At 55.6% G+C, this 27484-nt stretch overlaps 1 protein-coding gene across 1 annotated transcript in view; it reads right to left on the bottom strand.

The window, feature by feature from the left end:
* Nucleotides 1-27204, bottom strand: part of KCNC1 (potassium voltage-gated channel subfamily C member 1) — a 43602-nt gene extending 16398 nt beyond the window's left edge. The window contains exon 1 of the mRNA XM_061203097.1: nt 26499-27204. Within this exon, the coding sequence (XP_061059080.1) occupies nt 26499-27068 (570 nt within the window). The 5' untranslated portion in view covers nt 27069-27204. The remainder of the gene's footprint in view (nt 1-26498) is intronic.
* Nucleotides 27205-27484: the final 280 nt, after the last annotated feature.

Here is a 27484-nt window from a genome sequence, read left to right as displayed (position 1 = left end):
ACCTTGGAAGGCCACCTCCCCTCTCTGGGCCTCAGTTTCATCACTGGTACAGTGAGGGCTGGACTTGGTCCCTTCTGAGGATTCTGAGACCGGCTGAGGCTGTAGGCAATGGGGCTAATCAGGGGAGCCCTGGCTCGTGTCCAGGCCCCAAGCCCCTAGAGGCTTCAGGTCAGTTTTTCCGCCTAATTAAGTCTGCCCAGCGGGGGTGTACAGCGTTTGAGTTAATCCATGCAGAGTCAGTGATGCAGAGCAGGAGGGATGGCCAATTGGCCTAAATAAATTGTCAGTCGAGTTGAGTTTGGAAACTGAATTAGACTCGTCTGGACTTCCTTGGGCTGGGCATGCCCAGAGTATGCTGTGCTGGCTGAGCACATCATAGCTTATGCGGGGGCAGGAGGGGTCTTTGGGGTCCAGTCCCATTTTGGTCTGTTAATAAATGCCTCCGCATGAACCCCCAGAGGCCTGGCTGGGACCTGAGCATTCTGTCCAGCATCCGGGTCTCCAGCCTATTCCTTCGCACTAATCCTCCCCTTTTGGCACCCAGCTCAGGGAGCAGCAGGTGGGAGGTGCTTCCCATGGTGCTATGTGGAGGGTGTGAGCGGGAGTGTGTGAAAGTGTGTTAAGAGAACATGCCGTGTAGAAGGTCTGTGTGCTGGGAGGGGAGTGTGGGGGAGGGGAGAGGTGGTGTGTAAATGTGGAGTAGCTGTGTACATGGTGAAGGTGTGTCACCTGTTTATGTCACCTGACTCTAGGCATGTGCCAGAGGCTCATGTAACTGGTCACTGTGTGTGATGTATGTGGTTCATATAGGTGGTAGAAGTTTGTGTGTGCAAAAGGACATGTATGGGGTGTGATGTGTGTGTATAAGGACATGCATGGGGTGTGATGTGTGTGCATAAGGACATGCATGGGGTGTGATGTGTGTGTGCATAAGGACATGCATGGGGTGTGATGTGTGTGTACAAGGACAGGTATGGGGTGTGATGTGTGTGCATAAGGACATGCATGGGTTGATGTGTGTGTATAAGAACATGCCTGGGTGTGATGTGTGTGTATAAGAACATGCATGGGTGTGATGTGTGTGTATAAGGACATGTATGGGGCATGATGGTGTGTGTGTATAGGGACATGCCTGGGTGTGATGTGTGTGCATAAGGACCTGCGTGGGGTGTGATGTGTGTGCATAAGGACATGCGTGGGGTGTGATGTGTGTGTATAAGGACATGCATGGGTTGATGTGTGTGTATAAGAACATGCATGGGTGTGATGTGTGTGTATAAGAACATGCATGGGTGTGATGTGTGTTTAAGGACATGTATGGGGCATGATGGTGTGTGTGTATAAGGACATGCCTGGGTGTGATGTGTGTGCATAAGGACATGCATGGGGTGTGATGTGTGTGTATAAGGACATGCGTGGGGTGTGATGTGTGTGTACATAAGGACATGCATGGGGTGTGATGTGTGTGTATAAGGACATGCGTGGGGTGTGATGTGTGTGTACATAAGGACATGCATGGGGTGTGATGTGTGTGTATAAGGACATGCGTGGGGTGTGATGTGTGTGTACATAAGGACATGCGTGGGGTGTGATGTGTGTGCATAAGGACATGCGTGGGGTGTGATGTGTGTGCATAAGGACATGCGTGGGGTGTGATGTGTGTGCATAAGGACATGAGTGGGGTGTGATGTGTGTACATAAGGGCATGCGTGGGGTGTGATGTATGTGCATAAGGACATGCATGGGGTGTGATGTGTGTGCATAAGGACATGCGTGGGGTGTGATGTGTGTGTACATAAGGACATGCATGGGGTGTGATGTGTGTGTATAAGGACATGCGTGGGGTGTGATGTGTGTGTACATAAGGACATGCATGGGGTGTGATGTGTGTGTACATAAGGACATGCATGGGGTGTGATGTGTGTGTATAGGGACATGCCTGGGTGTGATGTGTGTGTATAAGGACATGTATGGGGCATGATGGTGTGTGTGTATAGGGTCATGCCTGGGTGTGATGTGTGTGCATAAGGACGTGTATGGGATGTGATGTGTGTGCATAAGGACATGTATGGGGCATGATGGTGTGTGTGTATAGGGACATGCCTGGGTGTGATGTGTGTGTGTGTGTATAGGGACATGTATAGCGTGGGGTGTGTGTGTGTGTGTGTGTGTGCGTGTGTGTATGGGCATCTCCTAGGAGAATCAGGGTCTGGCTGGGCACTCTGGACATGTGTTCTCTGAGTTGAGACCATGACCCTTGTCCATGCCAGAGACGGTCCCTCACACACTAGCCAGGGGGTGGTGCCCCTTCCCTGGGACTGTCTCTGACTGAGAGAAAAAGGGTAGACAGGGTAGAGGTGGGCTGAAGGTCACAGGGAGGCAGGGCTGTGCCCAGATGGGAATCCCCTCATCCCACTGCACTGCCCCCCTCAGTCCCGGGTGCTGTAGCCTGGGTAGTGGGGGAACCAAGGGCAGGAAAGGCCATGCCCAGGCCTCAGGGAGCCCAGACTTTTCCAGTGGCACAACAACCCACTTCACTGAATTCATTCTCTGGATTCCAGACCCAGGTCATATCCAAAAAGAGCTGCCTCAACAGCTAGGCTGGCAACTTTTGAGGTGGCAGAGGTTCTGTGTTGCTTTCATTCCAAGATGCACATTTTGGAAATGAAAATGTCATAAAATATACACATCCTTAAAATAGTATATCTTCTCATATCCCTAGCATGCTGTTATTTAGCTCATGGCATAGTTGAATCGATGGTACTTTGGACTTAGGAAAACACAGTCATTAGAAACCCAGAGCAGCAAGACAGAGGGGCCCTCAGAGGTTTTGATCCAAAACCCGCCCCTTGTGGCCGGAATGGGGAAATGGAGGCAGAGCCTCCCGCCCAAGGTCATGGAGCTCGCAGGGGTGAGAGTCAGGTTCTCCTGAAATGTCAGTTCTGGGCTTTCATCATCGTGGCCTCTGAGCCTTTGCTCATTTAACACGCGCTCCCAGGCCTCTCTGCTCTCCAGGTCCCGCCTGCCTTCTAGACCCTGGGTCAAAAGCAGCACAAGTCCGTCTGTCAAAGGAGGCAGCAGCTGGAACAGAAATGGCTGGACCTTGAGGTCAGACCAGCCTGAGTTTGGGGCCCGGCTCGGCTGGTGACCTTGGACATCGCCCCTTTCTGAGCCTTCATTCCTGGACAGGGAAGGGGTGGATAACATTCCCTGCCTCCCGGCTGGTTGTGATAATGGGATGAAACAACACACAGAAAGTAAGAAGGAGGTGCTTGAACGCGTTGCTTCCGTCCCTACAAACTGGCCACCTCTCGCCTCAGTGGGCCCTCCCGCCCGGCCCTCTCCCATCACAGCAGCACCTTCCGCATCAGAGCACCTCAGATGTAAAAAAAGCCAAGAATCTTACAGTCACAGAACCGCTGAGCTGGAGGCACCCGGGAGACTGAGGCGGACTTGCCCCCGCATCACAAAAGAACACGACTGTCCTTCACAGAGTCACCCCATGCCCACGCTCAGCCACGTGGCACGAGTGAGGCCGAGCCCACGCTTCTGTGCAGGCTTGGCCGAGCAGCACGGTGACCAATCTGCCCCCCCGAGGGCCAGTCCTGGTCCCTGAGGACAAGGGGAGGGGTGTTTCCTGAGGGATGGCCCCTGAGGGACCCAGTGGGATAGGGCCAGAGGAGAAGTCTCTGGATTTAACAAGAAAGAGAACGTGGCGGGGGCCTAACCCAACGCCCTGGAAGGGTGGAAGGGAAAGCAGGGAGTAAGAGGCCCTCCCTGGGGGAGTTTGGTGGGGCACGAAGGAGGCGGGAGCGGGCAGAGGCCAGTGTGCTGGGGGAGCACCGCGGAGTGGAGATGCAGATGCAGAGCCCTTGGCCGCACCCAGAGTTGTGGGTGGGACCAGACATTTACCTTTAATTTGTGTCCTCTGTCGTTCTGATGCCGCCAGCCCCATCCTGGCACGTGGGATCCATGAGGCCAGATAAGACCCAACTGCCTGGCAGCTCTGATACATAACGGACCTCATCAGCCTGAGACCACATTTAGGGGCTGGGAAGCAGGCAGCAAGGCAGAAGGAGAAGCGTCCTGGGCTTGACTTCAGAGACCTGAGTTCAAATCCCAGCTCTGCCACTGGAGGTGTGACTGCAGGCAAGTCACTCTTTGGAGACTCAATCCCATCATTCTTAAAATGCGGACAATAATAAGAATAATAACACACTCCAGGAAGTAAGGCACTATTGAAGGGCCTGGGGGAAAAGGCCAGGTGTCTAGGGCTTCCCCAGATCCAGGGTGGAATTCTAGGGCAGGAAGAAACCCCAAGACTGCCAGTTCTTTTGCTCACTGGTATTCCAGGAGCTGGGCCAAGGCTTCCCTCCACAAAAATCCAAACACAGCATTTTGGGTTTTCTTCCACCCAAATCGCTGGGGGTGGGAGAGTGACTGCAAGGAGTAGCAGCAACAGCTAAAGGGAGAAATGTGTCTAACTTTAGGCTTTTTTCCCCTAATTTTTTCTGCTCCTGTTGTGACCACTTGCCTGCAAACAGCAAACCAGGAGCAAATGACAGCCTCGTGAGAGCCAACAGCACAGCCCGCAGAGCCTGTTTCCCGGGGCCGCGGCCCAAGGTGGGGTTGTGTCCCAGACCCCGCACTGCGGCCTCCAGCTGGTGAGGGCCACGCTGCTCAGGGCGAGGGTGACGTAACATGCCCACTTCCACGGGGTCTTCCACGTGAGCCCCGGCCTTCGGGCTGGGAGGAAACGAGGCTTGACGGGAAAGGACACCCAAGGTCACGCGATGAGCTCCCGGCTTCCCGGCCTAACTCCAGTGACAAGAGGGAGGCTGGTAACAGCAGCTTCCTGGTCTCGAGCAGCCCTGCTTCCTGGGCTCTCTGTGCATCGTCTCATTTAAACTTCACACCAGCCCAGGGCGGTAAGTTCTGCTGTTACCACTGCTTTTCAGACAACGAGTCTGAGGTTTAGAGAAGAGAAGATTCTTGCCCAAGGTCTCAGAGGTTCTCAGTGGCAGGATCGGTCCTACTTCAAAGCCCTGCATTTCAGGCCTCCCCCAGGCCCCTTAGGCAGCCAGGCAGGATGTCCACAGTGCAAGTCGGCTTGGCTGTGCCCCGTGAGATGGGCACGGCTGCTCCAGCTTCATTTCGACTTTAGCCAGCCACAAGGCTGGGTGCCTTAACAGAGTGGGGCTGTGCTGTCCCAGCGCGCCCCTGCGGTCCCACAGGCCAGGAAGGCTGCGTGTCAGGGTCCCAGGAGGGGCCATCAGGAACCAACTTCCCACCCACTCCTGTGACCTGAGAGTCCCTTCTGGAAAACAGATAGTGAACACCCTCTCCTGTTAGCATCTGAAACTTGGAGAAATACCAGTATTCCACACAGGAAATTCCTCTTCTAGTTTAGGACTTCGAACTGTGTCAACTGTTTCCTGACATGCTTGTCTACTTTTCTATTAGTAAACGATGACTTATGGAACACTTCGTATTTCCTCTTTTGCTCTGACTGCTAGGGAGCTCAGTTAAATTTGATGCTCAGTTCCAGACCAATCTTTTACCTGGGTTTGGGGTATCACTATTTCTTCTCTTCATTATACGAGTCTTATTTTTTCTTTTATTTTCTTCTTTATTTCTAAGGATTCTGTTGTATGTGTATCTCATGCGCCTCAAACATCTTTGTGACACAGATTGGAATAAGAAATACGCGACTGAGACTCCCAGATGAGGAAGTGAGTAGGAAGGCACTCCCTACAGGGGCAGTTCAATAATCCCCTCTGGAGTAACCTTGAGCAGACATCTCTGCTGGTGACCGCCAGCGATGGGGAGCTCCTGAGGCCATCAGCACTCCAGACATGCATTTCTTTCATATTTAAGTCAACCTCCCTGCCTCTTTCTCCCAGTGATCCCAGTTCTGCCCTCTGGGGTCACCAGGACACACCTGCTCCCCTTTCTCCCTCTGACGGCCCTGCCCACACCTGCAGATGGGCCTCAGGACCCACCCTAAGCCATCCCTCCTGTGCACCAGGCTTCCGCCAGCTTCCGTCCACACTCCTTTTCTTGGGCCAGCTCCCCCGGCTGTTTCAGAGCCTGGTTTTGTTAAGAACTCACTGTGCGTGGCCACATGGATGGCACACTTTGCCCTTTTCAATGCTCACAACCACCTCAGTAGCGGGAATATTTGTCTCTGTTGAGCCTCACTGACCTCTGCTATAAAGTAATAATGACGACTGTTGCAAACATGATCTCATTTATCTTTAAAAACCTCCCCAAGGGAAGTGTCATTAACTCCACTTTGCAGATGAGAAAACTGAGGTTCAGAGTGGTTAAGACGTGTGCAAAAAAAACCAAACCCCACACAGATCGGAAGTGATAAGCAGAATTTGAAACCAGGTCTCTCTGACTCTAAAACCAGCACACTCCAGGGCTTCCACTTATAAATCTCTTTCATATCCATACACACACACACACACACACAGACACACACACACACACACCAGCTGGGCCATCAGCCAGACAGCCTTGATTGCCCCCATTTGGCAGATGAGAAAACTGAGGCTCCAAGCTCCATGAAGTGTCCACTAGGAATCCACTGGGAAATTTCCCCCCAGTGCCCACTTATGTTTTAGCATCGAGTCAAGGGTCCTGACTCCCCATAGGGTGTGCATGTGTGTGTGTATATATATATATGTGTGTGTGTGTGTGTGTGTGTTGGGGGGAGAGGAATAAAAAGATGACCCCAAGAGGAAGAGATCAGGGAGGGCAGTGGACACAACCCAGGTGGGACCACAGCTAACTGCCCACCTGTGCTCCCTCCAACAAAGATTTATGCCTTATCCCAGGCCTGTGCTGGGCACTGGGTACAGAATGAGCAAAAACAGCCACAGCTCCTAGCAGGGGAGACTGACATTTATCAGATAACCAGACAAGCAAATACGTACCTGTATGAGGGGACGAGGGCTTTGAGGGGAATGCACACGGCATTCTATGGGCCTTTAACAAGTCTTGGGGTTGGAGTGGCTCCCACGAGGAAGTGACAAGTGTACGGAGGTTGGAAAGATGGGTAAAAATCACTAGGGAAATGCAGGGTGCAAGGAAGAGCATTCTAGGCAGAAAGAATGGGAAAAATTCCCGGTCCTCACGTTTCTTGACCATCAGCAGCATCTGAGACAGCTGATCACTCCCTCCTTTTTGTTACACTTTCTAGGGCCCTGCAGTCTCTTGATTTTCCTCCCACCTGACTGGCTGTTCCTTCTTGATGTCCTGTGCCATCTTGTCCCCAGCCTCTAACTCTTGGGGTGCCCCAGAGTGCAGTCCTTGGGCCTCTTCTCCATCTATACTCATTCCCTTATCGATTTACCCAGTTTGAAGGCTTAAATACCATCGCCTATTCAAACACCATTGATTGCACACTCCCAAATATTTATCTGCAGCCCAGCACTTCTCCTGAACTCAGGACTTCAGCATCCAGCTCCCTTGCGTCTCTGTGGTGGAGGTCTACTAGCCGCCTCTCCAACTCAGCACGTCAACTGAGCGCCTGTACCACCTCCACCCCTGGCAGCTTTCTCCATCACATGAGATGGCAACCCTATCCTCCCAGGACATTCTTGCCAAAAACTCTGGAGTCATCCTTGACACTGCTCTTTCTGTCACACCTCACAGTTAATTATAAGGAAATCCTCTTGGCTCAGATTGAAATAAATCCAGAATCTGACCACTTCCCAGCACCACTCTTACCACCCCGTCCCAGGCATCATCAGCTCCCCCTAGATTACGCTAAGAGCATAATCTTAACTGGTCTCTCGGCTTCCAATATTCCCGGTGCTCTAGGACTGTTTTCAACATAGCAGCCAGGTGATCCTTTCAAAATGTAAATCTGATCGTGCCATTTCTCTCCTCAAAACCCTGCACTGGGTCCCCATTTCTCTTGTAGGACAAGCCAAGGTCCTCGCAACGCCCTGCCGGTCCCCACGTGATCAGGTCCTCCATTCCCCTCCGAGCTCCTCTCCTATCACTGCCCCCCTTCGCATGTTCCAGCCACACCGCCTCCTCAAACATGATCCTTAAACACGCCAGACACATGCCCGCCTTAGGGCCCTCACACCGCCTGTTCCCTCTGCCCAGAGCCCCCTTCCCCACATCCTCATGGCTCATTCCCTCGCCGTCTCATGAGGCCCACTCTGACCATTCTAAAATCTCTGCCAGCGCCCCTCACTAATTGGATTTTCCTTCCTTTGCTTTGCCCCATTAGGCACGTACCATCTTCGAACACTAACTTTTCCCCAGCTTTACTGAGGTATAACTTATATACAATATACATATACCTTTTGTATACAATACATACAGTAACATTCACCCATTCTAAGTATCCAGTTGTACGACGCTGGCACGTCACACCATCCAATTTGCTTATTTTCATCTCTGTTGTTTGTCTACTGAGGTATAACTTATATACAATATACATATACCTTTTGTATACAATATATACAGTAACATTCACCCATTCTAAGTATCCAGTTGTATGACGCTGGCACGTCACACCATCCAACTTGCTTATTTTCATCTCTGTTGTTTGTCTCTCTCCGCCCTTAGCATGTAAGGTCCATGAGGTGGCTGGATCTGAGGACCAGGACCGGCCCCACCATCTCGCTCAGCCATACCCCTCCCACTAGAAGGGGAAGAGGAGCCCCTTCCCTGGGAACCAGGAGCACAGCTAAGCAAGAGCACAGCTGCCCATTCTGTGTGTCTGCTTGTCTCAACCCATCCACCTACACAATGGGTACCACAAAGTTTACTCTCGCAGCCTCCTTAGGAAGTGACCCCTCCTCTGATGCCCACTTTCCCTCGCCTGCACGGGCAGCGCACACAAGCACTGACTCACTGATACCGCATCTGCCTCTACCCTGCGATGCGCACAATCGTTGATTTCAGACCTGTGTTTACACCAGCACTAGCCACACTTACAGCAGATCTGTGGCCACACTGGGAAAAGCATAATCTCTATCCATGCATCTATGACTAACCTGGCCACAGATGCAGTCGCTAATCATTCAGCTGTGTTCTCATCAGCTCCTTCCTCACAGAGGTGGTATGTTACACTGGCAATGGGCAGTGACTGAGCGCAGATCCAGGTCTACACTGGCAGTGGGTACACCCATTGACAGCAGACTCATGTCTACACAGGCAGCAGGCACAATCACGTTCACCTCTTGTCAATGGGCACAAAGACCTGCATCCCCACCGGCCGTGAACGTGGATGAGGAGAGTGGGCACAAGGGCACGAAGTTCCTTTTCAGAGAGGGCCAGACATAGCCTCCCCTCCCAGCAGGCTGCCAGCTGAAGGCTCTCGTTGTGGAATTCAACAGCCCGAGTCCTGCCTAGGGGACAGAACTGGCGTGGGAATGTGGAATTCAAAACCCGCACGCAGGCCCTGGAGTGCAGAATCTGGAATCTGGGGCACATGGCGAGGAGATGAGGCCACGTCTATTCCCAGCGCCTTGCGATCAATCAAGGTGAGGCGAGACTCGGGCTGTGTGACTCCCAGTGCTGCCCACCTCCTCCCCACCCCACTCCCGGGGCTGGCCCAGCCAGCCCGGGCTTAAAAAAGCACCAGGAAATGTCACTTTCTTTTTGAGGCGGTGCGATGGGAGGAGAGGGCCCAGGCAGTTTAGCTGCCGGCCTATTCAAAGGCAGGGAACAGTGACAGTGCCTTCAAGTCCTGAAGCCCGTTTCCTACCCAGGCTGGATGGAATTCCAGCCCCTTCTCCGGGGGGCAGACGGAGCCCTGTCTAGTGCCAGCCCAGAGGCCCCAGCCTGCCCGACAGCTCAGCCAGGGTTCTGACTGGGGCTGCGTGTCTCTTGTGTCTGCCCAAGCCAGGACGGGGCCTGTGGCCTGAGCAGGCTCAGGGACTCAGGGGCTGTGGCTGGACCAGGTACCATTCACTGTGCTGGGCCGCTGTGCTAGGCTGGCTCAGGGTGGCAGCTCTGGGCCCTGGCCACTGACTGCCGAATGTTTGGCCTGGATGATGCCTGCTGCCTGCTCCCACTGTGCTGCCATTTCCCCATCTGCAAAGCGAGAGGTGCTCAGACACCCTCCAGCTCCTTTTCTAGGGTCCCTGTGTTACCCTCAAGAACATCTCGATCCTACCAGAGACATAGCCTGGATGAGAGACCAGTGAGGGTGGATTCCTCCTGAGGGAAGGAAGCTCCAACGCCATCTGGCCAGCCTTGGACGCAGCTTTCACTCATTCGTTCATGCATTTAATCATCAAACATTCACTGCGTGCCTATTATACACCAGGCTCCACTTTTCACAGCCACCTGTGGAAATCACAGCTTTAAATAAAGCTCCCAGCACAGAGCTAGGCACATAGTAGGACTTCAATAGTGAGGGTAAAGACACCTACTGTGTGCTACATCCTGAACCGGACTCATCCTAAGCACTCTCACACACCCCGTCTCACTGACTCCTGCACCACCTCTGGGGTCCTTACTGCGGTTACCATCCAAATGCCACAAAGAAGGAAACTGCGGCTCGCAGAGGTTCAGGAAGTTGCCCATGCTCACACACCTGGGAGGTGATGGAGTTAGAAATCGAAACCCAGTTTTGTGTGACTCCAGAACACACGCTCTTAACCACCCTCCTGGCCCCTCAACAAACACTGATTGAATGAATGCCTGAGAGAATGAATGAAACTTTGTGTTGGTGCAATTTTGGGTTCATGAGTGTCCGAGGCCATCAGCGTGCATAAGTGTGGGGAGCATGCGTGTGCAGATGTTTGTGTGTTTGCATGCGGAGCTGTTTTATGGATAGACTCTCCCTCCATTGTTGTCTTGGTCTTGTGTGTACCGGAGCTATACTTAGCTGCAGCTGTGACTGTAATGAGCAGTTAGCAGCGCACCAGGCACTCTCATCAGGACCTGGTTTCCCAGGGAGATCGCCGGGGGCCAGTGTGTGTGTGTGTGTGTGTGTGTGTGTGTGTGTGTGTGTGTGTGCGCGCGCGCGCGTGTGTGTGTGTGTGCATGCACACGCGCGTGCGTTGGGGTGGGCGTGGGGTGCAGCCCGGTGCTGGGGAACACTAGAGCGGGGCTTGGGGAGGGGGCCTGGAGCGCTCAGCACTGTGCCTTGTGCAAAGGGAGAGCCTTAGCTCCGGCTGTAAGAGTCTGCTCCCAGCTAGCTGCATCTAAGCCACTAGGCCCTGCCAAGCTCAACTCTTGGCCCCCTGTGTCTGTGGGCCCTTGACTGACCCTTGCTAGGCAATTAGAACGAAAGTCTTGGAGCTCACGTCTAGAGCTTGGGAATTGATGCAAAAAAGCAGTTGGGTGATCGTGGACCTCAGTATACCTGAGCAAGGGCCATCCAGGGCCTCAGGAGGGGCCCCTCCTCAGCCGAGGGGCTGAGCACGTCCTGCCAGAGCCATCGGGGGGCTTGCTCGCCAAGGCTGGGGGCCTGAGGAGGAACCGTGGCCTCCCCACCCGAGAACAGACTGCAATCACAGCTATGCTCAGTGCGGCCTGGGGTTCAGAGGCCAATCCCCCACTCACTGCCTGCCCTCCAGTGGCCGCAGGGAGTCCGGAAAACTCTGGGCCCTGAGGTCCTTCCTGTCACATGGCTCTGCCTGTAACTGCTTTCCAGCCTGTCCTGGGTCTGCTCCATCAGAGCTTCTCACCTTTGAGATTGAGCCAGTCCCTCAGGTCAGTCCCTGCCCCCAGCTCTCAGCTCCCTCACTCCACAAGCCATCCTCACATCCAGCAAACCCACACATGGGCTGGGTGGCTCCATCCTGCCTTCCACCCTGAAGTCCTCAGCTTCCAAACCCCATCCTCTAGGATGTTTTCATTTAGTGAGAGGTAGGACTTCCTCTCCTGCCTTGAAGCCAAGAGGCTAGAAATTTATCCATCTACCCTCACATCCATCCATTTGTTCACCCATCCGCCAAGCTACCCACCCAGCTGGGTATCCCTCCATACATCCTTCCTCCCATCCATTCATCTGTATCCATCCACGCACCCATCTTTTTATCCATTCTTTCATCCACTTGTCCGTCACGCATCTGTCCATCCAACTACCTCATTCTTGACCATGGAACCTAAACATAATAGCACAGGAAGGAACACGAGCACGGCTCTAGTTTACCTTCTTAATTTCCCCAAGAAGACCTGGCCATGTTTCCCTTCCTCAATAAAATAGGGATAATATCTAATCCTTCTACCTCACAGGGCTGTTGTGAGGTACATTGTTTTAGCAAAGATTTATTGATTCCATATTATGTAACAGGCACTATCATTTCTTAAGGTGGTCCTTGTCCTCTAAGAAGCTGCAGCTGAGTTGCGGAGACACGTCACCCCAATAGGGTAGCTGGGTCAAGGGCAGGAAAAGTTCTCTGGGAGAGCAGGCTGTTCAGGAGGGGAATCAGGAAAGGCTCCAGACAGGAAGCTTTTTCCAAGCTGGCCTTGAAGGATGGATCCATCTTAGCTATGCAGAGGTGGAAGAAAGGGCATTCTTGGTGGAGCGAACAGAATAAGCCAAGGCAGGAGGCAGGGGAACTAGGGCATCCTGGGGGAACGGTTGGTGTGCCTGGAGGCCAAGGGTGGGCAGTCTGGAAAGACAGGATGGATGGGATTTCCTAGGCTAGCACAACAGGGTCTGTGAAGAGCCATGAACGCGGAAAGACTCGTCAAGTCAGTACAAACCACAGTGATTTCTTACTCCGAGGCGTTTACTCAGATCCCCAGACTGCCAGTCAGGGAAAAAATATCTTCTTGGTGACCCCCAGGCCTCGGGAGACACGATTCCTGCCGCCTAGAAGGGAAGCCAGCACCTGGCATTTCTGACCTTTGTGCCACTAAATATATCATTGGTGACAGCGGCTCGTGCCCCCGAGGTTATGGGGCTACCAGATGAGGCTTCCACGGCCTGCCTCCCTGTCTCTGTGGCTCAGCCAGGGCCTCCTTATACCAGCTCCCCTGGGGAATCTGAACCCAGGAACAGGTTCAATGTGCCCCAGGCAGCCAGTTCCAACCCCTGGTAAGTGCCTCCCATGTGCTAGGCTCTGTGCTGGGGGCTCTGCCCCTCTGGGACTCTTCCCCATTTCACAGGAGGAAATGGCTCAGCCAGATGCCACCTGCCCGAGCCCACCCTGAGGCAGGGGACACCAAAACCCTGGCCCGTCCAGGGCCAAGGCCTGTGCTCTCGCCTCTGCCCTGTCCCCTCCTCACGCTCCCCCTGCCCTTGGGATCTGGTCTCCTCCCACATACAGCCTTGTTCTGAACCGTATTTTCTCTCTCACAAACTACCCTTCTGCCTCTGGTCTGAGTGGATTCTCCCAGCATCCCTGAGAAGCAGATGATGCCCTTATGTACGCGTTGTAGATGAGGGGACTAAGGCCCAGAAAGACAAGGGCCATGCTCCAGGGGTGTGGGCTGGTCAGGGGCCAAGTTAGGAGCATCCATGGCAACACGAGGAGAAACACACTGCCCCGGGGCTGGCCCTTAGCAGATGACAGCCACATGCGCTTCCAAGAGCCCCGCCCTCGGCCCAGGGCGCAGGCTGCCTCCAGGTGACCCAGCGGGTGACTGTGTTCCTCTCAGCTGCTCAGAGAGCCCCTGAGGTTGAGCATAAAACATTAAGTGCTAAGATGGCGGCCCTGGCGGGAGGCTTGGTCTGACATACGTTCAGACCTGCCCTGGTGACAAGGCCCAAGGGAGTCCCACTTTCCCGCTCTACCACCCGCATGGGCAGAGCAGGGCCCCGGGGGACCACCGAAGCCTCCACCCACCGTTACGGCAACCCTCTTCGGAGACGTCAGGTCCCTGTTCTCAGAAGCCCCCGGGCGGGTGAGGCCAGCGTCTGCAGAGCACCCTTTACAGCCGAGGTGGCCGAGGCCCACGAGGTCACGGGGCTCACGGCCGGCAGAGCCAGGTTTGGACCCTGGCAGTCGGAGCCCCGCAGTCTGGCTCCAGTCTGGCCCGTCACCACCACACTAACCATGTCTCTCGGCGCACCCAGAGCGAGGGCTCTGCCACCGGAAACTGCCAACAGGACCTCTGCCTGGAAGGGCCCCTCACCGCTGGCTCCCTCACCAGTCTCCCTCCAGCCACACCCCCACAGAGAGCAGATCACCCCAGCCCGGTGGCAGCCCTGTGTGGCCCCAGCATCTCCCGCTGGGCACAGCTGGCCTTTAGGCAGAGGAGGACGGAGGCCCTGGATTGTGGTGAGGCAGGAGCCCTTCCCTGAGGCCCGGCTCCCTGGAGGTCCAGACTGTGCAGCCCCTGTGGCCATGAGAGGGGAGGGGACGGCAGCGCAGGCATGAGCGCGGCTGAGCGCTGGGCGGGCACACACAGGCAGTACCCGCTGTCAGGGGCCCGGGGGTGCTGTGGGGAGCCCTGCTCTTTCTGACCTCCCACTGTCGCCTGGCTCTCTGAGCCCAGCCCAGGACACTGGCCTCCCTCTGTGCTTGAGCCCCAGGCACACGCCTGCTCAGGACTTTTGCATGTCCCGTTTGCTCTGTTCTCCAGATGTCACATGTCTCCCTCCCTCTCTGCCTGCAAGTCTTTGCTGAAATGTCACCTGCTCAGGGAGGCCTTCCCTGCCACATGAGTTAAGTTGCCACCTCCAGCACTTCCTGTGTCTTCCCTCCATTTTATATCTCTGAGGCGCTCCTCACCATCTGACACAGGATATAGTCCATGTATCCGTTTGTTTCTTTTTATTCTCCCTGCTTGAGAATGTAAGTTTCTTGAGGGCAGGGATTTTTGACTGTTTCATTCTTTGCTCTACTCCCAGCTTCTAGAGCAGTGCCAGCAACCTAGTAAGTAGGTGCTCAATAAATACTGGTGGAATGAATGAATGAGTGCTAACAGCAGCCCCTGACAGGGGAACTACATAGACTGTCTTTATGTGTACAGTAGGGGTATAGGGAGAGCAGTCCCTTCCTGCACTGTGGATAGGGAAGGAAGGAAGTGGTGGGCAGGCTCATCATAGGCAGTGGGCCAGAGGCTCACAGGCAGGAGTCAAAGTAGAGCAGGAATAGGGTTGCCAGGCTGGCAGGGGAAGGGTCTGGGTTGAGCCAGGGTGGAAGGGGCATCCGAGGCCCTGCAAAGGCTTGAGTGAGCTTCCTCTGGCTGCTGTGGCCCAGTCCGAAGCAGCATCAGAGCCTGGGCCCAGTGAGGCTGGCTCCTGAGGCCCCCTGAGCTCAGCTGTGTGGGGCTGCCCCAGCTAATATTAGCTTATCCCCACCCAGCCTGGCGTTGGCCTGGCGGGGTAGCCCAGCCTCAGAACGGGTACTGTCCAGTGGCACCAACAGGAGCCCCAGGCCTTAGCCCCCAGGCTCCTGGGGTCTGCCTGGCCCCCGCTGCCACTGCTCCCTGTGCCCGAGCATCCCCTATAAAGAGGAGACATTTCAACGCCCTGAGCTGTGATGCATGGCACTTGCCCACCAGCCCCACCACACTGGCACACTTGTCAGCATCTCAGGTCCCCGGGCTTGGCTCCCGATCAGAGCCTGATGTCAATGGCACTCCCTCCCCCTCCCCCCGCAGGCGGAAGTTCCATCATCCATCTCTCTCATTCCCCCCGACACCTGGGGAGGGAGGCAGAGCAGGGACGAGTGGCCCAAGACAACAGATGGGGTGACTGAGCCCTCTGAAGAGGGCTATGACCCACCCATGACACACAGCAGGCTCATGGCAGGACCAAGAGAGAATCCAGGCCTGCCTTCCAGGATGACCACTGAAATCTGGTCCCTGGGAGACAGATTCTGGAAGAAGTGGCCCCCGGGGCCAAGTAGGTGAGGTGATCCCTAGAGAGGTATTTGAAGGGAGAGTCAGTTGCTGAAAAAAGGAAGCAGGTGGTGAACAGGTGAGGGTTTAGATCTTCTAGAGCCAAGCGCTGTTAAAAAGACAATAATGGAAACCACGATAATTAAGCACTTATTATGTTTCGGGTTCTGGGCTAAGTGCTTAACACATTCAATTCTCCCAACTTCCCTAAGAGTCAGGTGCTATTAATATCCCTCTCTTGAGGCACAGACAGGTTAGGGAACTTGTCCAAGGTCACACAGCTGGGAAGTGGAAGTGGGGCCGGGATTCGAATGCAGGCCTCCTGGCTCAAGAGGCCATACTCTTAGGAGATAATGGGGCTCCAGGGCATCTTGCCAACACCAGGTAGCCAGGAAGTGGGGACCAGCCCTGAAGCTCAGGCACTTTCTACTGAGCACATGACTGAGGCTTTAAGCAGGGGGATTTGGGACAAAACACATCCTAGGCCTTCGAGGGGAAGAGTCTGTATTGAAAACCACTAACTAATGACTAGAACTTCCCACAAACACAGCTGACAGAGGAAAGAGGATAATGAGAGGGGAAAGGGGAGGGAAGGAGGTGGACGGAGAAGGAGTTGGGGAGGGAGAGGGAGAGGGAGGAAATGAACCTGGCTGGCCTTTAGGAGAAATAGAGTCCCAAGGGAAGTCAGACGTGGGCATTAGGCTGGACCAAGTGGACCTGGGAACTCGGTGTCCCTGCAACATTGCCATCCTAAGAGCTGTGCGTCCTGGTTTTCGAAAATAGTTTCTCAGCCTCTGAGCTCTGGCTGTGGGTAGTGGTTGGGCCGATGCAGAGTGAAGCAGGAGTTTGGAGAGATGGAAGGGCCAGGATGTGAAGAGCCTCGTCTGGCCCTGGGTGGTGACAGCGGCAATTGGGACACTGCCCTGACTGCGGTTTGCCCCCCTCGTCCTGATTAGAGCACTCCAGCTCTCCTATCACTGCCTCAGCCTCTGCCTCTCCATCACTGCTCCAGGCTTGGGGGGATGGAGGAATTGTGTTCCCAGGTGAGGCAAAGAAGGGTAGGATCAGCCAGTAATAGGCTCAAAGGCATCATGCCAATGTCTGACCTAGGTCTTGAACTCTGGCCTCCTTATCCATTCTCTCGATGATTACGTATTTAGCATCCACTATGTGCCAGGCCCTGCTCTAGGTGCCAAGCACAGAACAATGGGTAAAAGAGACAAAAATCCCTGCCCTCTTGGAGCTTATATTCTAGTGAGGGAAATATACAATAAACAAGGTAAATGAGTAGAATATAGTTCGATGGTGTTAAATGCCAAGGAGAAAACGGGAAAGCACAAAATGGGGGAAGGGAATGCAAGGGTGCAATCCAAGAGGATGACATCTGAGTCCAGGCCTGAAGGAGGCAAGGGAGTAAATAGTGAGGGGAAAGGCTCCAGGTGGAAAGCAGGGCAAGAGGAGAGGTCCTGAGGCAGAAGCACAAGCACTGTGCTGGCGGAAAACCAAGGAGGCCAGAACGAGCTGAGTAGGAGAGCAGCAGGAGAGCAGAGGGGGAGGTGGGGTGCGGGCAGCTCGTGTGGAGCCTTATAACCCTCGTAGGGACCGGGGCTTCTCCCCCAGTGAGACCAGAAGCCAGAAGGAGCAGAGCACAGCAGTGGCCAGATCTGACGAGTGTTTTACCAGGAGGGCCCTGGCTACCCTGTGCAGAAGGCGTGGGCAAGGGCAGAAGCAGGGGGGACAGTTCACAGTAATGCAGGGGAGAGAAGATGGTAGCTTCAGCCAGGAAGGTAGCAGTGGAGGTGATGTGATGAGGCCGGGTTCTGGCTAGGCTTTCAACACAGAGACTACAGGATTTGCTGATGCGCGAGAAAAAGAGCGGAATCAAGGATGGGGTCGAGGTTTTTGGTCTGACCACCCAGGTGGATGCGGCTGTCATTTACTGAGCTGGGGCCTCACCCCCCAGGCACATCACCCTGATGTCAATGTCTTGGGCGCGAGGAAAGATCAGAATCACCCGTGAAGCTCTGTCAACCCGCACGCGCCCATCCAGGCCTCTCTGTGTCCTGATACTTCCCCTCCACTGGGAACTGTTTCCTGCCTCAGCACTTCTCAGAATCTGATGTGCGTATGATTCATCTGGGGATCTTGTTAAAATGCAGATTCTGAATCAGTAGATCTGGGGGGGGGGGGCTGGGGCCTGAAACTCTTCATTTCTAACAAGTGCCCAGGTGATGCGGATGCTGTTGGTCAGAGGACCACACTGAGTAGCACGACCCCCATGTCCCAGACCCCCCCACGGCAAGTCCTCCCTCTCTGAGTATCAGCTTCTCCGGGGAGTGGAGTAAGCATCCTGACCACCTCCTCCCAGATCTGAGTCGAATTCTCCAGGGACAGAGCCCAGGAGCCTGACCTTTTGAAGCACCCCAGGTAAACTGAGAGTCACCCATGGGTGGGAGTCCTCCAGCAAACACCCCTGCAGCCCCCATAGCAACTATTACAAACACCCCTACCCCAGCCCCGGCCCATCCAGCACAGCAGAAGCTCACTGCCCGCCTCTCTGCAGCGCCCCTACACCAGTGGACTTAGACCCCACACTCTGCTCCAGCCCCTACCGCCTGGCATAGCCTCTCGTCTCTGAGTGCACCTTTCTGCAGCTCCTGGAGGGCAGCCAGCCAAGAAAAGGGCCTGGAGAAGAGGGCAGCAGGTGCCACCCCCTGGGCCTGAGCAAGCACACTGTAAAGAGGTGGTACCCCCAGGGCTGTGGCACGAGAGGGCTGGATGAGTCTACATGCCCGATGGCTCACAGGGGCCCTGTGTCCGTGGCGACCCCTGGCAGGACGGGATTACTATGCCTTAGATGAAGGAATGAGAGCAGGCTGAGGGAGCCTGAACGAATGTAGGAGGAAGCTTCTGAGACCCCCATCCCTGGGCTCCTGCCCTCTTGGTACCGGGAGAGCTCACATGTGCCCTGGAGAGGAGCTGGGCCGAGGATGTGGAAGGAGAAATAGGGAAGGACTAACCTGGCTCCCACAGTGCCTCCAGGGAGCTGAAGCCTGGAATTCTTAAACTCCTGGAGTGTCAGACTGGAGAAGGGACTTGGTGGTCACTTAGAAGTTCCTCTGTCTTTCACAGGGAGAGAAACCGCAGCCTGAAGGGGCGATGGAACTTGCCTACGGAAGCCTGGTTGGCTTAATGGCCTGGGTACAGATCTTGCTCTGGCGTAGTTGCCTGATACCTACAACTGGGGTCTTGTCTGTGGCCTCATCTCTCCATGTCCCTGGGTGGGTGCTAAGCCTGAGGGCCTGCCTGTCCCCAGCCACAGGCCCCCAGAGCTGACCCACTGACCTCCAGCTGGAATCATGTAAGACTGCGGACTTCCTGTGCAACCCAGACCCCTCACTCCCAAAGGAGGTCAGTGAGGGCAGGAGCAGCCAGGCTAAGCATTAGGGACCTCGGGGGATGGGTTTTCATGTTCAGCAAAAACTAGAAAGGACACTGAGAGAGGGAATGGATGAGCAAAAACCTAGAGGTTGGAATGAGGGCTGAAGATGAGGAGGCCAGGGGGGAGCCTGGCAGAAGGGAGCAGCGGGGCGCACGGCCAGCTTCCAGAGCAGAAAGGCCTCGAACGCCGAGCTGAGGAGGAGCCAGCATGCTCACCGCGCGTCACCTCGTGCATGTTCACTTCTGATCCTCCCAAGCCCCCTGCTGTTTGCCTGCAGGCCATATGGAGCCCCGAGGCCTGCACGGCGGGTGGGGGCAGTAGAGGCCCCTTCTGAAAACCCTCTTCTTGGGGGCTAGCAGAGCACCCTCTTACCCCACCAGGCTGGACCCTCACCTGCCATGGTTCAGGGGCCAGAACTCGCTGAGCAGGATTCCCAGACAGGTTTTTGGGGAAGAGTGTTTGGTGAGGGAGGACGGGACCCAGAAGGAAACCCGAGTCTGAGCCACAGGAAGCCACAGACCCCAGCATCCCTGGAACAGTGACAGGAGGCAGTACTGACTAGTGGTTATGGACAGAGCTCCGGGGTCAGGCAGACCCACAGCTGAATGCCACTCCACCACTCGTGAGCTAAGCGACCTTGGAAACGTTACTTAACCTCTCTGAGCCTCAGCAGCCTCATCTGTGGCATTGGTGTGATAATAATGATACAGTTCCAAGGGAGTTTGTATGAGAATTAAATGAGAATATGTACATCAAACCCTTCAGGCTGTCTGACACACAGTAAGTGCTTTAGTAAACAGCGGCCATTAGTATTGTGACTCAAGAAAGGGAGGGGCTTCTGGAAAATCCTGCTTGGGGGATGATAACAGGATTTGGACCAAGTCTGGGTTGACTGGCTGAGGGAGGTCTTGACCAGCTGTACTGGGCCCTGGGAGGGGAGTGGGGAAGGGAGGAGGGAGGGCAGGTAACTGCAGATTCTCCCTCGCTCAAGGGAGGAAATCAGAGGCGTAAGTAAGGAGAACGGTGTGCCCAGGTAGGATTTGATATTCTTTTAAAACTGAGAGCCAAAAGAAATGCAAACGGCCAGGCCCTGGGCCAAGAGGCTTGGGGTGTGAGTTCGAGCCTCGCTGATGGGCTGTGTGGTCTTAGGCAAGTGTCTTCCCCGCTCTGAGCCTGTTCCTCCTCCACCGGATGAGGGCAGTGGCTAGAGGTGGCCTGGGAGTACCCAACAGTCCCATGCATGTGAAAGGTGGTCCCTCCCACACAAGTGGTTCCCCTGAACTAGGACCAGGCATCTAACTGTCCCTGGAGCCTCTCAGGCCCCCCTTTCCCTGGAGCCTGCACCCAGGGATGGGACACTCAGGCCAGGGGTGTGGCCAGGCTGGCCCGGGGGCTGATGGGAGACAGCGGCTTGACCTTTTGGTCCAGAGCAAATACACTGGTCATGAGACTGCTCAGAATAGCCGTATAACTATATTCAGCTGTCTTGGGAGGCCCCGAGATCCCTGGTCCAGGCAGCGGGCCCTGGAACAAGCCCCCACCAGCCACCCTCCCCCACCTCTGAGGAAACACGCCTCCCTCTCTGGGAGGCTCAAGCCAATCTCCTCCAAAGCTCTGGCAAATGCCAGAACGCCCAGAGTTAGGGAGCACAGACTCCTGCCCCCAGAGTGCCAGACTCCAGACACTCCCTGAGGTGTCATAAGGTGGGTGGGATTCCCAGCCACGGAGCCAGGAGGTAGAGACATGGGTTTCTGAACCAGCCCCCCAAGTAACGCGTTCACATGTGACCTTGGATAAAGCACTCCTCATCCAGTTGAGGTCGATGGGCCTCAACTTCCTCATGTGTCATGATAATACCTCCTATTATATTGAGTATGTAAGAAGCTTAGACTCTGGAGTTGGAGACAAACTGGAATCAAGCAAGGCTGCTAATGAACATTTTATTACAAACTGGATCGCTTCTCTGAAGGGAAGGACTCTGGTTCTGGACCCAGCCTGTGGGGTCCAGGAAGGCATTGCCAGGGAACTGATGTTTGAGGCGGGGTGTCAAGGATAAAGAGGGGCAAACCAGGAGGAAAGAGTGCTCCAGAGGGCACAGCATATGCAAAGGCCCCGAGGCTGGGAGACGTGGCGTGTGCCAGAAACTGAAATGAGGCCAGGATGACTGGAGCTCAGTGAGTGATGGAGAGAGCCAGACCAGAGGAGCCTAGAGAGGAAGGCAGGGCCTGAGGGCCACATTATGGGCCGGGGAAGCACCAAAGGGTTTTAAGCAGGCAAGGAGGTGAGCTGACAGATCTGTGAGTTGAAGAGGCCTCTGTGGTTGCCAAGTGGAGGATGAAATGGAAGGGCCAGGGGCTGGAGGCGGGATAGCAGTCAGGAAGCTGCAGGAGAGGTGGGCCTGAGGGACACAATGGTGGCTGGAACCAGGATAGTGGACATGGACACAGAGGGCAAAGGGTGGAGTCTAGAGAGAGTCATGAAGTAAAAGGATAATCCAACCAATAGGAGTAATAACAGCAGCCAACATTTATTGAACACTTACTGCATGCCAAGCCCTGTGGCTTGGGGCTCTCCACCAAGATGCAGATAACTCAGTTACTCTTTCCATCAACCCTCTGGAACAGGTTCTATCATTATGCCCATTTTAGAGGCGAAGAGGCTGAAAGATTCTGACTAGAAGACACTTGGTTTGTGATTTTCATTACTGGGAGGGGAGCTGGTGGGGGGCTGGAGTACCGTTCAAAGACACGAGGACACCTGTAAAAGCATCGTGGGAAGGAGAAAAACACTGAATGGGGGACACACTGTGGTGGGGAGCACTTGGGGTGGCAGGAGGGGAACACACCCAGCCCTTCTCCACTGCTCATGGGTCTCCTTCACATGTTACCATGACTCAAAGTGGGGCCCTGACCTGGGGGAGTGGGCTCTGAGGTGGGGGACAAGATGCTTAGGAAGTCCCTGATAGCATCTCTGTCCCCATTCCCTCTGTACGCCAAGCCAAGCCAAGAGCCCAGTGTCAGCTGGGACCCAAGGGAGGACCAGAAGTCTCTGGCTGGGCTCTGCATCCCAGCTTCCAGGTGAGATTTCTTCCCAGGGATTTGAGGAGGAAGAGGACTACATCAGGTCCCAAAAAGGTGAGGACAAGGCAGAGAGACAGAGACCTGGCACCAGAGGAGAGCTGAGCAATGGTGTAGATGGAGGTGGGGCTTCCCAAGTGTGCGGCCATTGGCTCTTCTTTGTCATTAGAAAGTCAAGGGACTTTGGGGGACAGATATCAACACACACACACACACACACACACACACACAAGATACTCTCTGGCCTGCAGCGCAGGGACTGCCATTGGTGGTGTGTGACCTGGAACAACAATGTTCCTGATGACAACATGAAAATCATAGATAAAATCCAAGAGCCTCAGACCTGTGCTGGTCCCCGGGGAAGACAGGAGGGCAGGTTTCAAGCCAGGGCTGCCCCAGCACAGCCCTGCCTGCTCCCATACCTCCACAGCTTTGCATGCCAGCACTGCCATCCCCTGCCATCGCCTGGCTAATTCCTACTTGCCCCTCAAAGCTTGTCCCAGTGTTACCTCCTCTGGGGTAGTTCTTACTCTCATAGTCCCAGGAAGCCCCTTCAGCCCTTACCGCAAAGTGTCATCAACATCCTTTGCTTCTGTGTCTGGGACAACACCCCTCACCCCAGAAGACAAGCTGGGCTATCCTGTCCCGGCTCCCCTCCTCCCAACTTACCCCCTTGGGCTGGGCGCCCAGGAAACCCTAGGAGAGAGGGGCCAGGGAACCCGCTGCTCCAGCTAGTACCGTCACTCCCAAAGAGCTCAGATGGGACCTTCCACCCCAGCCAAGTAGCCCCTATCTCCCAGGGCCACCGCTAAGGCCTGAAGAGGGGTGGCCTCACTGCCTGGCCTGTGCACCAGCAACTGGCCTGAGCTAGAGCAGTATTCCCACTGAGGATGGGGAATGGGGGGCAAAACTGCTCACTAAGGCAGCTCAGGAGTCCTAGGAGATGGAGGCAGCAGGCAGGAGGCTGGTCTGGAGTTTCATCTTCCTCAAGGCACACACACCCAGGCGATGCAGGGCCTCTCTCACATACGAGCACACACAGCCACACTGACACCAGGTTCTCACACACAGCTTCTGTCTCACACACCCCTCACTACACACGGTCTCCGTCACACATCGGGCCCTCACCCCACACAGCCTCACACACAGATGGGCTCGTGCACACAGCCTCACATGCAAGGCCTCACAGTATCATGCCTGCCACACACAGAAATACACTCACCTCAAGTCTCTTACACACCCCAAGAATCTCCCTCCCTCTCTCCCTCTCACACAAACACACACACAGCATCTCTATTACACATACAGTCTCTCTCTCTCATATACGCACTCTCTCCCACGCAGTCTCATTCTCACACACGAAGTCCATCCCTCAAAACACACAGAATCTGTCTCTCTCACATTCACACAGAATTTCTCTGATACAGAGACTCACAGAATCTCTCTCACATAGTCTCAACACACACACACACACACACACTCCCAGAGTCTCACTCATATGGTCTTTCTCACACGCATGAAGAACCTCTCACACCCACACAGAATCTCTCTTACACAGATTCTCACACATACAGCTTTTCTTTCATGCACATCTACAGTGTCACACACAGGATTCTGGTCTCGAATCCAGAATAAACATTTAAATCCCCACCCACAAATCTGAGGCAGCTTGGGGCCCGCGTGGGGAGGGGTAAACAAAGGTGACAGCAGTGGCGGAGCAGAGATGGAGGGGGCAGGGTGGGCGGGTGGCCGGCTGGGCTCTGCGCAGATGCGCTGCAGAGAGGCAGCGCAATGCAGCTAGGCCAGCCGGGCGTGCAGCGGGAAGCCTGGGTTCTAATCCAGGCTCTGCCCTCAGTTCCTGCGTGCCCTTGGGCAGGCCCCAGTGTCCTCATCTGTCACCCAAGGGAGCTAGAACACCCCTGTGTGCCTACGGGGGAAGGAAGGTGGCACAGATAGGCTGTGGGACGATACCTTCTAAACCACCTCCACCCCCCCACCTACTGCCCAGCTTCTCCCTCAGAATCTGCTCTTCAGTGGACACTGGAGAGAGCCAGGACTTTTCTGTAAGGTTTTGTACACCAACAAGACCCCATTTATCCAACCCATTTATCTGCATGGGGTGACAGCCACCCCAAAGCAGAGGAACGGCCAGTGGGAGGAGATGGACAGGGCAGAGGGCTGGAACGTGCCCCACGTGACCCCTGCCTATCCTGAAGCTCAGGGGCACAGGCCAGAGCCCTAAAGCTGAGCGCAAGGAGACGGGTGGGGGGACCCAGCCTCTTGCTGGGGAGCCCGAAAGCTGAGAGGACCCTATGGAAGTTGGGCCTACTCTGCTTCTGGGGCCAAAGGGGTGGTGGTCGTGGTGAGATGCTGTCCGAGGCCAAATGCAGGCTGAATGGGCAGCTGCTCTAACCCAGGCCTCTGCCCCGCATGCCCCCCGCCCCACATGTGCCAGTTCAACCTCCCAGTCCCCTTCCTCCTGCCCCTCCCCACAGCTCAGCCATAGCCTCCAGTTACATAATCCCCTGGCTCTGGTGGCCTCTGTCAGGAGAGGGGAGGGGAGGGGAGACCTCCGAGCGTCTCAGTCCACTCTGGAGATGGCAGGGAGCTGGGGGCCAGCTCGGTGGAGGATGGGGTCCCAGGAGATTTGGGTTCCAATCCTGCTTGGCCTCTAACTCCCCGGGTGACCTTGGGCAGGGTCCTCAAAACAGGGGGTTTAACTCTCCCCCGTTACTGTGCTCCCCCAAACACACACACACACACATCTGAGCTAAGATTTAATATATAAGACCTGCTACCCCCTCCCTCAGATGCTAAAACATTGAGTGTTTTATCTCAGTAACACATCCACCAGGCCTGTGCCTACACACAGCCTTTCTCTGCCATGGACACTTCAGTGCCCACCCTCCAGTCCCCTTTCCCCACTGGAGTCAGCTGGGCAGACACTCCTGCCCCCTCCCCTGCCCGAACCTCCATCCCTGGGCTCCAGAGGGCAGGATGCAAGGGATGTGGAGCAGTAAAGGAGAGCGGGGCAGCAGAGGCAGCGTTTGGACTGGTAGGGGGTTAGTGGGTAGCTCACACATGGGGGAGAGGCTCTGCTTTAAATTCCCAACTCTGACCCCTCCCCTCATGCCACAGGCTTGGTTCAGGCCTCTGAGGACAGAGCCCAGCAAAAGCAAGACGTGTCTTCCAGGGTAGGTGGCTGCTACTGGTGTCTCCCTTTGGGGCTCAGTTAAAGCAGCAAGGACCCTTAGAATTTACCAGACCCCCTCTCCCATTTTATAGTTGAGGAAAGTGGTCAGAGAGGCCATCTGAGGGGCCAAGGTCGGCAGCAGGGTGCCCTTTCTCCCTGGCAACAAGCTGCTGTCACTAAAGGGGAGTGGCTGATGAAGACACACCCACCTCTCACAAACCTTGTCCTCACAGATCCCCCCGTAGACCCCTTCTCTGTCCCGACAGGTCCGAGAGGAAGCATAGGCAGAAGCCCAGTGGCCCCCTCAAGCACCCTCTCCTTTTGACAAGGCAGAAGGGCAGGCTCTGTTCCCAGGAGCAGGTCTCAGAGGGATCACATCCCCCTCCCCAACTATCTACCAATTAATTAGCCATAAAGGTTCCCCCTTGACCATCTCCCCATGGCCTGAAGCTGCTCCCTGGGGAGGGGTGGTCTCTCTCAGGCAGCAGACCAGGTCTCAAGCCCTCTTCTGTGGGCCCTGGCTGGTTCCAGGTGGCCCTTACCTGGGAGAGAGGAAGGGCTCCAGCTTCCCTCCCCACACCAAAATCTAAAGGACAGTTCACACTTTCACCCTGTACACCTGCAGAGACGCAAATATGCACACACAGGCACTCCTGCACACTCAAACATACACACATGCTCACTCATTCCCACTACATACCTTACCCACGCAAATATACACCACCACACTTACATAAATATACACACACAATCTACTCATACACACAAACACACCCATTCATACTCACCCGTGCACATTAAATCTGGAATACAGACACAGACTTTACATATGTACAAAGCTAGTCACCCTTCAGGAGAGTCACTCTGTCGCTTACACACGCGCACAAACACCCCCCTTTCAGTTCTGACTCCCTAGGCATCAGTTTTCGAATCCACCCCTGCCCTCGGGAGGCAGAGGACCCTGACTTCCCCGCCCCGCTCTTTAGATGGGTAAGTTGTCACTTACCCGCGCGTAGCGGGATGAGTAGGGGTCCTCGAAGAGTGCCCAGATGCGCGGCTGCCAGCGGCGCCAGAAGCCGCCGGGCCGGCCGTCCGGGGAGTCGCTGAGTGCCAGGCGCTTGGTCATCTCCAACTCGTCCTCGCCGTCGCCTGAGTCGCCGGGGCCGTCGGCGTCCGCGTCGTCGGCGCTGTTGTCCAGGGGCGCGCCGCCGAAGCTGTCCAGCGCCTCCTCGGCGTCGCGGTGCTGGCGGTACGTCATCCAGCAGCAGGGCTCCACGTCGGTCTCGTCGATGCCCCAGAAGGCCAGCTCCTCCTCGTAGAGTGGCCCGCACACGTCGGCCGGGCAGTGCAGTTTGCCCGTGCGGTAGTAGTTCAGGATGTGCGCGAAGACGCCCGGGTGGCGGTCGAAAAAGAACTCGTCGGCGCGCGGGTCATAGTCGAAGTGGCTGTGGGCGTCGGGCTCTGCCAGCCAGGCGAGCCGCGTGCCGGGCAGCGTGCGCAGCGTCGAGCGGTACGTCTGGTGGCGCGTGCCGCCCACGTTGATCACGATGCGCTCGCTTTCGTCCCCTTGGCCCATCGCGGCGCCTCCTTAGGCATGGCGCGGCCCAGCGACACCCATGGGAGCGGCCGCCAGGGGGAGTTGGCGCCGGGGAGGGGGGCGCGCGACCTCCTCCCCCCTCCCCCCAGCCGTCGGGGAGACAGAGGACCGCGGCTCTGGCTACCCCCAGAGCGACTCAAGCCCCTCAGGGCGCTTTCTGTCGGGTGCTGGTCCAAGGGCGTGTGCGCGGGATCCCCAGGGTCTCTAGGCGCCAGATGTGGGAGGGAGCTGGTCCGGCTGCGGAGGAGGCAGAGGAGGAAAGAAGGGAGAGAGAGAGGGAGGAGGAAGGGAGGAAGGGGGCGGCGGCGCTCAGCGGCGAGGCCCAGGAGGAGGGAAAAGAGGGTGGGGGGGCCGGGCTCCCGTCCCCATCTCAGCGGGAAAATGGAGAAATCGAC

This window comes from Eubalaena glacialis, chromosome 10 (assembly GCF_028564815.1).
Source record: "Eubalaena glacialis isolate mEubGla1 chromosome 10, mEubGla1.1.hap2.+ XY, whole genome shotgun sequence".
Taxonomy (NCBI): Eukaryota; Metazoa; Chordata; class Mammalia; order Artiodactyla; family Balaenidae; genus Eubalaena; species Eubalaena glacialis.
The sequence above is the reverse complement of the archived record's forward strand: the minus strand, read 5'-3'. Positions and strand labels throughout refer to the sequence as shown.